The 13,757-nt window shown below is 39.6% G+C and overlaps 1 protein-coding gene across 1 annotated transcript in view; it reads right to left on the minus strand.

Moving 5' to 3' along the window:
- The window catches only part of LOC145410416 (uncharacterized), a 159,657-nt gene that overhangs the window by 46,484 nt on the left and 99,416 nt on the right, over window positions 1-13,757 (minus strand). Inside the window, exon 13 of the mRNA XM_080280569.1 lies at window positions 1,537-1,674. Within this exon, the coding sequence (XP_080136695.1) occupies window positions 1,537-1,674 (138 nt within the window). The remainder of the gene's footprint in view (window positions 1-1,536; window positions 1,675-13,757) is intronic.

A 13,757-nucleotide genomic window follows, 5' to 3' on the forward strand; every position in this document is an offset into this window, starting at 1 on the left:
CAAGACATCTAGGATTACTGATTGGGGACATAATAACCTTGTCTCATTTAATGCTAGTAAAACCAAATATATGCAGTTTACTAATAGACAGATATTGCCAGATTCCCGTATTATCTTCAATGCTACTAATATTCCTATCTCTAAAAGTATTGAAATTCTCGGTGTTTCACTTAACAGTGCCGTCAGCCGGACCTCTCATGTCAGATCACTTGCTAAATCCTCCTCAAAAAAACTTGGATTATTGTACAGAGTTCGTAGCTTCTTCACTGAGAAGCAGTTGGCTATAGTTTATAGGACTCGTGTGCGCTGTCAGTTGGAATATTGCTCACCCTTGTGGAATGGGCGTGGAGAGGTTTCACTAAAACAACTAGACAAAATTCAGGACAAAGCTGTTGGAATTATTATAACCTTGCTATTACAAATAAACTACCTCCCCTACAGGTAAGAAGGAATGTTGCCTCCCTTGCATTATTTTACAGATGCTTTTATGGCAAATGCTCAGACGAAGTTGCATCCATTGTGCCACCTCTCCATGCCTTCCCCTGTGCTACACGGGCATCTGGTAGCGCTCTTAATTGGAATGTCACACTGCCATGTTGCAGAACTTCCGCCTACCAGAAATCTTTTATTCCTCGAACGGCATCTCTTTGGACTCGCTTCCCCAGAGTTGTTTCCCCTCAAACTTCAACCTACAGCTGTTCAAGTCCAGCTGTTACAGATTTTTAAAGAATGGGGGACACCAGTAATCTGGTGTATGGATTATTTTTTAATTCATTTGTTTTTCCTTCCTTCGTTCTGCTATTAAAAAAATATAGGTAGGTGCATACCTGGTAGATGGAGATAGGTAGATAGATACATACTTAGTAGATGGATAGAGACAGTAGATAAAAGAGATGGATTTATGGAAATAGGTATACTGTATAGGTAGATACATACCTAATAAATGGATAGATAATAGATAAGAGATGGATGGATGAATGGAGATAAATACATACATAGTAGATGGATTTATAGTAGATAAAAGAGATAATGAAAGGAGGTGGAAGGATTATAGAAGAATTGGGAGAGACGCATAATGAAAGATGTGGAAGTTCATGTATGATGTATGTATGACTTATGTGTGTCTGTATATGTGACTATGTATGTATGTTTGTATGTGTGTTATATATATATATATATATATATATATATATATATATATATATATAATATGTACAGTATGTATGTATGATGTACAGTATATATGGCGTATGTATGTATGTATACAGTATATGGCATGTATGTATGTATGTATGGTCAGGGCTAAAGATGATAAACATGTGTACATTAAATTCATGTATATCTGGATTTTAGCTTAAAAATTATTGACGCACTAAGAAAAAATAATGAATAGTTTGATACTAGAAATATATATATAGTGGTAGAACTGCCCTACCATGAAACTTAATTTATATCTAGTTAATTGAATAAATGAAAGAAAAGCATTTGGGAGCCGAATGCTAATCGCCTGCCAGGCTATGCTGTTAGCCAAGTTACAAGCGCGGTCCCCCCGGAGCGGGGGCGTGGGGCGGCGCCACCCCCGGTGGGTGGGGCGGGGGCCGTGTCACCCACGGGGGGGCAGGGGGGCGGTGGCCCCCCTGGGAGGGCCGGAGATTTTTGCCATTTCTTAATACCCTGAAGGTTTCATGTTGATACCTCAAACCGTTCATGAGATATAATGGTGCTAATGGCAGGCGATAAAAACTAGTTGACCTTTAGCAGCCAATTTGCCGACCTTGACCTTGACCCAAAGTCCCCATTTTCGAACTTGGCCAAGAATTTTGGCCATATCTTGAAACCCTGAAGGTTTCATGATGATAGCTCAAGCCATTCATGAGATATAATGGGAACGCACACACACACACACACACACACACACACACACACACACACACACACACACACACACACACACACACAGGTGGGTAAAAAATTATCGTCCGCCATGGTAAAGGCGGACGATAATGAATAAATGTGGCTATAATGTTGCGAGGAAGAGAAGGAAGAGGTAGATGGATTTAAGTATATGGAAAGATGAAGATGCAAGGGAAATACTGGTAGGAGAATTCTGTACTGATCTTTGTGTCATTACAGGTAGTTTATTAATCAAAGTAAATTGAGTATGTGAGAAGGCGAGGTACAGAAGTTAGTGAGGCTAGGTAACTGACAAGGATTGAGCCTTTTTGTATTATTATTGTTACTATTATCATTATTATTATTGTTATTATTATTATTAGTGGTTGTAGTAGTGGTTGTAACGGTAGCAGTACCGTTATTGTTATCATAATTATTATTCAAAAGCATCAAGATCATCATTGAAAAAGGGTAGAAATAAAACACCAATCCATTACGCACGTTTTTTTTATATTTTTTTATTTTATTTCCATGCAACTTAATGTATACAATATGCGATTACATAATTGTACTAAATTATTATCAACCAATCGCAACATAACCACGACAGCTTCCAGTGCTTCTGTAGGTTTTTATATTTAACCCCTTCACTCCCAGGACGCAAGTTTTTTTTCTATTTTTTTTTTTTTTATTCTTACTGTCAGGACGATTATATATCTGGATAGCTTTTTTGGGGGGAACGGGGGGTTGTATTTAGCTCCCCCCAAAAGCTCAATTATATGCTGTACTTCAGGCTGAATAAAATCGTCTGAAGGTGGCAAGAATAAATCAGACTATTTTTTTAAAGTCCTCGGGATGAAGAGCTCGAGTCCCTTCACCCCGATGATTTTTATTCCTTTTTTTTATCCAGACGATTTTTTCATTTTTTAAGTTGTTCATTCCTATATCCAGAGATTTCCTCATTGTTTTAAATTTAATTTTATTCATTCCTTATCCAGGTGATTTTTTAAAATTTTTATTTCCATTCGAATATCCAGACGATTTTTTCATTTTATTTTTCCTATATTCAGATTTTTTTTTTTCGTTATTTAGCTTGAGGAAGAAATCTTTGGAAAGGGTCTGTGTAACCCCCCCCCTCGCAAATTTCGATTTCTCTCTCTCCTGTGCTGAATAAAATCGTCAGGAGTTAGAGCAAGAATGGAGTAGCGTGTGACGTCATGGCAGAGCGGGGGTTGAGACGGTTTAACGGCCGCTCAGCACTAGTTTTTTCTTTTTTCTTCTTTTTTTACCGCTTCTATCGCCCACTGAGACCGGGGACATTTTTCTTGATGTTTTTTTTCCATTTTTTTTCAGATGTTACTCTTGCCATCTCCCCGACCTATTTCATTCAGCTTAAGATAGACTGAATTTTTTTTTTTTTTTTCCCAAACTTGATTGAGTGGAGGGGGGGGGAATTAGCCCTTACTTAAGAAAAAAAAGAAAGAAAAATCCCTTCAATCAGGGGATTTTCTTTGCCATTTTTCTTGCTTTGTTTTCTTCTAAAATCGCCCGGCAGCAGCAAGAATAAAGAAAAAAAGAAAGAAAAAAGAAAACGAGTGCCACCCGGAAATCAAGGGGTCACTATGTTATAACTACACCACGCTACGGCAACAGTACTAACTAATACACCGTTTGATTTTTTTGACAGTGAGAGACGGGCCGGGCAGGGGCTGGCCTCGCGCGGGTTATAGAAGCTCACAGGCCTTCATCTGGGGGCTGCTGGAGTTGGTTTCTGGCTGATTTGGTGTGTGTGTGTGTGTGTGTGTGTGTGTGTGTGTGTGTGTGTGATTTTGGGTCAGTATGGATCTGTTATGTGGGATGTATTTGGGTTGGTTTGTGCTGATTTGATGTGTGTTTAGGTGTGTTTTTGTTGGTCTGGGTGTGTTTGGGTTGGTTTGAGTGTTTGGGTTGGTTTGAGTGTGAATTGATTTGGGTGTGTTTGTATCGATTTGAGTGTTCATGTGTTGATTTGGGTGTGTCTGGGTTAGTTTGAGTGACTTCTGAGTGTGTCTAAATTGTTTCCACTCAGTTTGGAAGGATATTAGATTTTTGATGTGTTCATTTGGGTATATATGATTTCACTGTGAGTATGCTTGGGTGAATTTTGGTTGTGTCGTTCAGCGTGGATGGTGTTGGGTTGATTTAGGTGTATTTTGGTTGAGTTTGGCTGCTTGGACCTTGATTTGGGTTGATTAGGTATGTTTGGGTAATTTATTAGGGTTTTCTGGGTTCGTTTGTGTTAATATGAGTGGGTTGGTACAGGTGTGTGTGTGTGTGTGTGTGTGTGTGTGTGTGTGTTTGAGTAAGTTTGAGCAGATTTTGGTCCACTGAAGTAATACGAATACGTGTTTTTTGTCGATTTATAAGTGTTAAGTCTGGTAGTGATGCGTGTATCTGTTTTTTGTGTATGGATTTGAGTGTCTTTTTAAAAATGCATTTGAGTGAACTTAAGTGAGTTTGGCGATTTTGTGTGTTTTTGAGTGCATTTGGAGTGATTTATGTAATGTGAGAGAATTTTTCTATTTTTATGTGACACTGATTTTGAGTATTTTAGTGCTAGTTGGTGTTTTTGAGTGCATTTCTGTTAGTGTGTGTGTGTTTTTTTTTTTTACAGTATTCGTATATTTGAGGAGTGCATTTTTTTTTTTTTTTTTTTAATGAATGCATTTTGAGTGTTTTTGGGTGCAGTTTCGTACGTTTAGTGTGAGTGCATTTTCGTATTTCGAGTGTTTTGGTCGTTTTTCTGTGCCTTTTCGTATTTCTGAGTGCATTTTTGTTTTTCATGTTTTTTGGTGTTTTTAGGGAATCCATGTGATATAATTCTTAACATGCATCTTCTCTATTTATTTCTACTTATTGCTTCTTCATAGATTTTGTGCTTCCCCTTTGTGTGTGTGTGTGTGTGTGTGTGTGTGTGTGTGTGTGTGTGTGTGTGTGTGTGTGTAGTACCAGCCCCGCCCCGCCCCTCCACACACAGAACACCTTAACACTTACACACACACCTCACCAATCTATTTCCCTTATGCACACAGATAGACACAGTGCCATCACCCTGCCACACGCACACACGCACACAAACACGCACACACTATCTACCCCATCGCTGCATAGTAACTATAATGGTACACACGTCAACCCTTTCAGCCAGAGTACCATCTTTTTCACCTTATTCATGCTGACTTCTGACGATTTTATTCAGCTTTCAGGTAGATTTTTCGACCTGGAGGTATTTGAATAGGGCCTTTTAAAAATCCCTTTAAATTACAGTGGGCTTTTTAAATGACAGGCCTTTAATATAGCCATTTAAACCCCATTATGAAAGGGAGAGGCCTTTTAAATGGCCTTTGATAAGCGCCGTGGAATTTATACCTATTATAAAAGTATATTAGTAAAAAAAGACGCCATTGCAAGAGTCGAATAAAATTATCGGGCAGCAGCAGCAAGAATGACGTAAAAAGACGTCACCAGGCTTCAGAGGGTCAGGGTTGTTTACACCATATGTGACCACCGAGGGAATGATGAGACAGACACACGGACAGGCACCCACACGAAGCACATTTGGCTGAATAAACTCGGAGAACGACTTTGAAGAGTTACCCTTGGTCTATGATTGTGTTTATATGTGTTTTTTCTTTTTGTGTGCGTCAATTCATGTGTGTTCAGTGTGTGTGTAAGTGTGTCTGTCTTTTCATCACATATTCGCCATAGAATCTACCCCTCCCCATTTTTTAATTCCTACCCCCCAACACGCTTTTTTTTTTTTTCACCTCCTCCTCCTCCTCCAAAAGCTGTATTTTCGTGGGACTAGTAGGGTACGAAACACCTCTTCCTTACTGATTTGTTCTTGTGTATTTCGATTTAGTAATCTGTTATATGGAATTTTATATTGTTAATGACGAGAGAGAGAGAGAGAGAGAGAGAGAGAGAGAGAGAGAGAGAGAGACCACTGACACCCAATGAAAAAATAGTAAGGAAGAAGTTCACAGTAAATCCCAATGTCCCCACGAAAGCACAACTACCAAATCACCTGTTCAAACTACCCCTTCCCTCGCATCCTAACTACCTACCTGCCCCCTAACGACATTATTGCAGTGTATAGAACGAAAGGTCAACTAGTAGTCACATTAATAGCCCTGGTCTTTCAAACTTGAGTGCACAATGGAAGGAGCGGGTCCCTAAAATTCCGATGATGATTTCACGTTTGGGTCATCATCACCTTCCATATCCAGAAACCTCAGACTTATTCCACTATCATCACAAGCCTAAGAAATCACCACATAAATCTCAGGAGCCTGCCCACACCTCCGCGCACCCAGTTTTCAAGAGCAGAAACCAAAACCACTTCTTTAATTCACTCCTGGGAAATCCGCGGCTCTCTGAATATAAAAATGGCTATAGAAAAAGGTGTTAAGGATATATATGTAATTGCTTTTCCTCTACACATTTTTTTTTTTATCTCTGGCTCTCGTCAAGAAATGGAAAAAAGGGATAAGGTATGGTATATATATAGATTTTTTTTTTTGTTTTTACAATAGAATCCTCACATTTTTGTCTCTGCATAGTAAGAAAAAAGGTTAAAGGGTTTACTATAGTGTTTTTTTTTTTCTCATATCTGGCTCTTTAATATATGAAAAAAATAACCAGTTTTTTTTCCTATATATGGCTCTTTTTTTAATATATATATAAGCACGAAAAACTACATGGTTAGTTTACATGATCAGGAAAATTTTGTACATTCGACGCACTTGTTCATATCTTCATAAATTTATGTATAAATATGTATTGTTTTTTCAGTGGCTGCTCATTTCCTGGTTGTATAAATTTTTAAAAATGGCACAACGGCTTATTTTCTATTTAATAATCCATCATATATTTTTTTATTTATTTTTTTTAAGAACTCATTTTTTTCGGGGCGGATGAAAGATTGTCAGAATATAACGTAATTTTATTCGCGGAAAAAAATCACCAACGGGAATTTTTTTCTTTGACGTAATGACGTAGACAGTGACGTCACAGGTGTAAAGGTGGGATTAAAATCGTTACTGTTTTTGTCATTATTTTCCATTTCTGTTTTTCGTATTGTTAGTTATTTTTAGTGGTTATCAGTTCACTTCTGTTTTTCGTGTTTTTAGTTTTTTTTTCTTTTTCCTTCGGCAGGTTTGGTTTATCAGTGTCTTAAATTTTTCGCTTGAGTGGAGTTTTATCGCACTTTCTTTTCCATTGCCGTCGTCGTTCGTTTTCCTTTTACAAATCGTTTGTTCCTTTGCCTGATATCATTCTCTTATTTTCTCGTCCCAATAATTTTCATTTTGTAATTTTCTCGTGATTTCGTTACTTTTTTTTTTTTCGTCGTTTCCTTTCTGCGTGTTTCCCCTTTTGTTATATCTCCTTCAAGTTTGCATTCCCCTCCTCCAGCCCTACTAGCTTCTCTCCTTTTCTGCCCTTTCCTTCCTTTTCCATTCCTTCCCATTCCCTCTTTTCTTCCTTCCCCTTCTTCCCTCCTTATTTCCCCTCTCGTCCTACCAACACACTGCCACACGCCGGAATAAAAGAGAATATCGACGAATACGTAAAGACATGAAAATAGTTTGAGAAATCGCCATGCATAGAGTCAACAGAGTCTGGTCTTTAAGTATGTACATTAAGTCGGGTTATATTAGACTAAGTTAGATTAAGTTAAATTGGGTTAAGTAGGTTTGGGCTTAGTTTAGGTTGGGTTTAATTAGGTTAGGTTATTGTAGGTTGGTTTTATCGAGTCGTCAGGTAAGGTCTGAGTAGAATAGAATAAGTTAGATAGTTCAGCATTAAGTTGTTTTTAGGGAATATTAAGTTGGAGAGTCGATTAGAATATTTCAAGGATGAATTTTATGTAATGTTAGAATAAAAGCGTATTTAGGGATAGTGAAGGGTCTGGTGTAAAATGGATTAGATGAGATTAGGCAAGTTCAGGTTAGATTAGCTTAGGTTTAGGTAGGTCAGGCCAGGTTATGTTAGGTCAGGTGAGATTAGCTTAGGTCAGATCAGGTCACAGTTTATGGAGTCAGGTCTGGTCAGTCAGCATAAATCGAAAAGTTGAAAAATATTATACTTTGTCATCGAACAGGCCAGACTGCTGGCCTTTCAAAAATTATAGCTAAGCATTTGGAAAAGTATTAAAGTTCATCTATCTATATATACATAATTTTAAGCCTACGCATATTTAAAGGATCTAGAGAGCAACCTATGTTAAAACTAGTAACTCTATGCGCTTATGTAAATCAGCTACGAACCTCAGTTTACCTCTATAGTGTAAAAAACAGGGTCATTACAAGAATAGAGTAAATGCGAAAAAACATCAACAATAACAACAGCCTCTCACAACGAAGACTCAACAAATTAGTTTTTTTTTAAATCTACGTTTCATTTTTTTATCGGGTCAAATTACAGATTAGGAGCGCCACACTACTTTCTATTTATTTATCTATGTATTAATTTATTTTTAGGGGAGTATTTACTGCTTTTCTTATAATACTGAGAAGGCTCATAACCTAACCTAACATCTCTTTGCTTCCTGTAATTAGACCTGTTTTTTTATACAACAGTTAACCCTCTCATGGTATGATCGAATCTAGTTTTGGATTTCACCTAATGCCAGAGGAGTTTAATTCGGCTAAGAGTGAGTCATAGGAGACTGAGGGTGTTAATACTGGTACCATTAACTCTTCATGGTCGGGGCAGCTCTAGTTAGGCATTACTCTTTTCATGTGTTTTATTTGTCAAGTGTTAGTTTTCGTATTACACCTTACTGATTTCTTGTGTTTTTTTTTTTGCCTGGTGATATTTTAATGTATTGAACCGTTATGTTTAGTGAGTTATTTTTCTCATTATAGACATACATTGCACTGCTTTCTCGTGGGCGATTTGCTTTTCTTTTTTCCCTTTACGCCTAACTGTTTTCTTGTATGTTATTTGTCTTTATATATCAGCCCATAAGGGTCGACATTTTTTTCTTCAGCTGTACAACTGTATAGAAATATTTTAAAAGTGGATCTAAGTTTTTGTCCCGAACTGTACAACTTTTGATGTTTGGAGTAGGTGGATTGAAAGTTTTGTCCCCAGCTGTACAATTTTAAGTATTTGGAGTAAGTGTGTCGAAATTTTGGTCCCTTATTGTACAGTTTTAGATATTTTGAGTAGGTTGGTCATAAGTTTTGTCCCCAACTGTATAATTTTAGATATTTGGAGTAGGTGGATCGAAATTTTTGTCCCCAACTGTACAATTATAGATATTTGGAGTAGCATGGCGCGAACTAACTGCTATTTAACCTTCCATTGCAGACCATGTGTTGGCATCACTCACACACGCACACTGAGGCCCGCATCCCAGGCGGCTGTTGAGACTTGGCAACATCTCATCCTTAGCGGTTTATTCTGTACTTGACGTCTTAATATCCGTGAATGCGAACTATACAGCAGTTAAAACGACATAGCATAGAATATTGAAGTGTAAATAGTCTGAATATTACACCTTAGTATCCATATGTATGTTACTGATAAAGCTATATAGTTAGCATACAAGGGAGTGTTAAGGCGTTATGTGCTGGATAAATCGCTAAGGAAGAGTTGCTGCCATGCCTTCTATGCCACCTTGAATAGGGCCTGGACCAGGGAGCAGAAGAAGGGAACGGTTGAAGTCTCTCTCCTCACCACAACATCGCAGTGAAACCTGTACACTCACGGGAAAGAGTTAATTATTCTTTTAAAAACTCGACCCCGACTTTCTCCACCACCACCATCACCATCAGGAAACTCTTACGTTATTACCTCAAGTTGCTAGAATAGGGAGCGATAATTGTGGCCGTCTGTGCTTTGAGACTGGAAGGTGTTTGTGTGACTTGTAAAACGTTCAGGGACTTAGAAATATGCAGTAAGTTGAAAGGTGCTTGAACTTAGAAAAATACAGTAATGGAAGGTGTTTGTGTAAGTTGTAGAACGATCATAGACTTAGGAAATGCAGTCAGGGAGAGGTGTGGAGATTGATGATTATTCATGGACTTACAAAATACAGTCAGTGAAAGGTGTGTGCATTGGCGATTGTAAAACTTTCAGGGACTTTGAAAAATACAATAATTGAAACGTGTTTTGTGTAGACTGGTGATTGTGAAACGTTTAAGGACTTAAAAAATTACGGTACAATCAGTGAAAGATGTTGCAATAGTGAATTGGTTTGAAAGTTAAACAGATCCAAGTGTAATAAATAGAAAAATAAAGATTTATGTGGACATTTTGTAAATGTAAACAGACCCAAGTGATGAACGCAGATGTAAACAAACCCATTTGGACATTTTAAACAAACTTATGCGGACCAACTCAAAAAAAGCAAGCAAACCGACGTGGATTAATTCGAGTGATTACCACATGAACCAAATCAGATGTACGGTAAACAACCCCACGTGGACCAGTGCAGAAAATGTAAACAAACCCACGTGGACCAGTGCAGAAGATGTAAACAAACCCACGTGGACCAATCAGAAATGTAAACAAACCCACGTGGACCTACTCAGGAGACATCGAAACGCAGGTGGATTCATCATCGCATGGACTCAAGGTAAGAATTTAAAGGGCTTGGTTTAGGGAAAAGAAAGGGTTTAACGGGTCACTATAGTATGCTGGAGAGTGAATGCAGATCTCCGGATAGAAGGGTGATATTGTGATAATGTAACTTTAGGAGTTTTGAGTTTATAAAAGGCAAATTGAGAGAGAGAGAGAGAGAGAGAGAAGGGCTATTAAGAGTTGTAGTATAACCATTAAAAAATATATTTTGGTGATGCATTAATAATTGCAGAAGTAATTACCGGTATATGAACGAAAATTTTAAGTAGAAATATATAACCGGTACACGTTTTTTTATTTTTTTTTTTTTTTTTTTTTTCAGCAGCAAGGCAAGATTAAACATCATTCATATTCTGTACTGTAATGTTTTGGTATTTTGTGTATTGATGTGTCTGAAAGTACGCAACTCCTGAGGGACAGATGGACAGAATGAAGGAAAGAGTTAACGAAATATGGAAAATATCGTTAAGTAACAGGAAAACCCGCGAATGTGAAAAAAAGGGAATACCCGTAAATAAGGTAATAGGGGGAATTGAGAGAGAGAAAGAGAGAGAGAGAGAGAAAGAAAGAGAGAGAGAGAGAGATGCCGTCAGTCGCACCAGAATATACTGAAATTTCGTGTAGCCAGAATGTTATTGGAGGAAGAGAAATCAAATTCGCGAGAGAGAGAGAGAGAGAGAGAGAGAGAGAGAATGTCCCTTAAATGGAGATGGACGTTCAAAGTGACTGGAGCTGTCTCGGTCTGAAGGGTTGGGGGAATGGAGAGAGAGAGAGGGTGGGGGAAAGGGAGACAGGGGAATTGAAGGAGGAGGGTGAGAGCCAGAGGGAGAGAAGAATAGAAAGGAACTGTATGAGGAAGAGAAACAGAAAGAGGATGAAGGGAAAAAAAGGAAGGGAAGAGGGAAAGAATAGGTGGGGATGGAGAGGGGAGGAAATCGGAGAGAGGGGAGGAAGGAGGGACTGTGAATGGGAGGGAAAGAGAGGGAGGGAGGGAGAGAGAGAAATATACGAGAGAGAGGGAAGGAAACAGGGAGGAAGTGAGAGTGGAAGGAGAGAGAACTGTGAATGGAAGGGAAGGGAAAATTTGCAAAAGGGAAAGGGAGGAGGAGGAGGAGAAGAGGAAAAGGAGAGTGAATCTGTGAGTGAGAAAAGACAGAGGAAGGGAAGGAAGGAGAAATGCAATATGGATGGAAGGTAGGAGATACGGAAGAGGGAGAGGGAGAAAGGGAGGGAAAGAGGAGGGGAGGGAAAGGTAAAGGGAAATGGTAGAGGGAGGGTGAGCTAAGAGAGGGAAGAAGGGAGGTAGGGAGAGAAAGGAGGATGAGGGGATGGGAGAGGAAGGAGGGGGTGAGGGACGTTGAGAGTGAGAGGAAGGAGGGAAGGGAAGGGAAAGAAGAAAGAAAGAGAGAGAGAGAAGGAGAAGGGGGGAGAGGAGGTGCGTGGCTGTGAATGGGAGGGAAGGAGAAAATTCGAGAGGAGGGGAAAGGGGGAGGAGGGAGGGGGAAGAAAAAAGTCGGGTAGGGAGGGGAGGGGCTAGGAGGGAAGGAAGTAGAAATGCAGGAGGGAGGAGGAAATGTGAATGGGAGGGAAAGGCAGTGATGAGGAAGGGAGGGAGGTAGGGGAGAGAGGGAAGGAAAGAAGACCGGAGGGAGGGAGGGGAGAGTGGGAGGGAAAGAAGACGGGAGGGGGGGGAGGAGAGGGGTAAGAAGCAGGGTACAAATGGTAAATTGAGGAAAAAGTTGGAGGAGGAGGGAGAGAAAACAGGTGGAGGGAAAAAGTGCAAGGCATGAGAGAGAGAGAGAGAGAGAGAGAGAGAGAGAGGAAGGGAGAGAGAGAGAGTGAGTCCGTTTTGGCCATTTCCACTGTGCAGTACCGTACATATAGTTCGAATGTGAGAGAGAGGGAGGAGGGTACAGCCTCCCCCCTCCCCCCTCAGTCAAAACACTGTCGCCATGGCAACCCCAGTATTTACCCCGCTCTCGGCCACCGCCATCTACCAGAACGCCTTTTTTAGTGTCTGTTGGTTCATGGTCCCGCAGGAGAGAGGGAGAGTAGGAGGGAAGTGAGAGAGAGAGAGAGAGAGAGAGAGAGAAAAGGGGGGAGTTCGTGAGAAAGTGGATGGGCAAGAATAGCCATGAGAGAGAGAGAGAAGGGGGTAGTTCGTGAGAAAGTGGATGGGCAAGGATAGCCATTAGAGAGAGAGACAGAGAGACAGACAGAGACAGAGAATAGGAAAGTATAGTCTATGAGAGAGAGAGACAGACAGACAGACCGACAGACAGAGACAGAGAATAGGAAAGTACCATATAGTTCATGAGAGAGAGAGAGAGAGAGAGAGAGAGAGCAGGGAATGGAAAGTGGATTGAGTGGATCCGGAGGAAAAGATAAGTGGAAAAGTATTGGAGAGAAAGGAGGGAGGAGTGGAGAGGCGAATGGTGCAGAGGTAGGAAACTGGGAGGTAAGGAGGAAAGAGTGGAGGGAAAAAGAGAACGGAGGAGGGAAGGATGAATGGCCGGAAGAAAAAGGAGAGATGGACGGAAGATTTGAAGGAGGGGGGAAGGAGGAGGGGGGTCAAGAGGGAGAGAGTAATATTGGTGGAGAGAGAGAGAATAAAGCTCGCCATCCCTCCTGCTGTTCTCTCTCCCCTTCAGAGAGAGGGAGACCGCACCAGATTCATTATGTTAATAATCACAGACCAAATAAAAGAGATCAGACACAAGGACCTATCCAGCCATCTCAGCCAGCCACAATTATCACCCTTAAGACACCAGTACATAAGAGCCATAGCCTTTTAGCCTAAGCCATCAATTGCATCGAAGTATCACAGGTCTTCGCCATTCAATGTAAACAAACCGATCGCACGAGCCTAATAATAATAATAATAATAATAATAATAATAATAACTGTCATCATACCAACCCTGTTTCTCACGTATACATGGGCAAGGTAAATAATAATAATAACAATAATAATCCCTCCAGATGTAGTATAAGCATGAAAAAGTTATATATTGAATGACAGTGATAATACGAGCTTTGGAAAATGTCGGTATGAATTAGAAATAAAGTTAAAATAAATTCAAATCGAGCCAAAAGATTTTCACCATCATATTAAAAAAAATCCACAAGCCTTTTCTCGAGCCAAAAAATAATAATAATAATAAATTCATCCAGATTTAACCCACAAAAAATTTTCCACCATAATAATATCACTACACATTTTTTTCGATTTTT

The sequence above is a fragment of the Coenobita brevimanus genome, chromosome 85 (genome assembly GCF_032717465.1).
Source record: "Coenobita brevimanus isolate Jiangsu-jjx chromosome 85, ASM3271746v2, whole genome shotgun sequence".
NCBI classification, from domain to species: domain Eukaryota; kingdom Metazoa; phylum Arthropoda; class Malacostraca; order Decapoda; family Coenobitidae; genus Coenobita; species Coenobita brevimanus.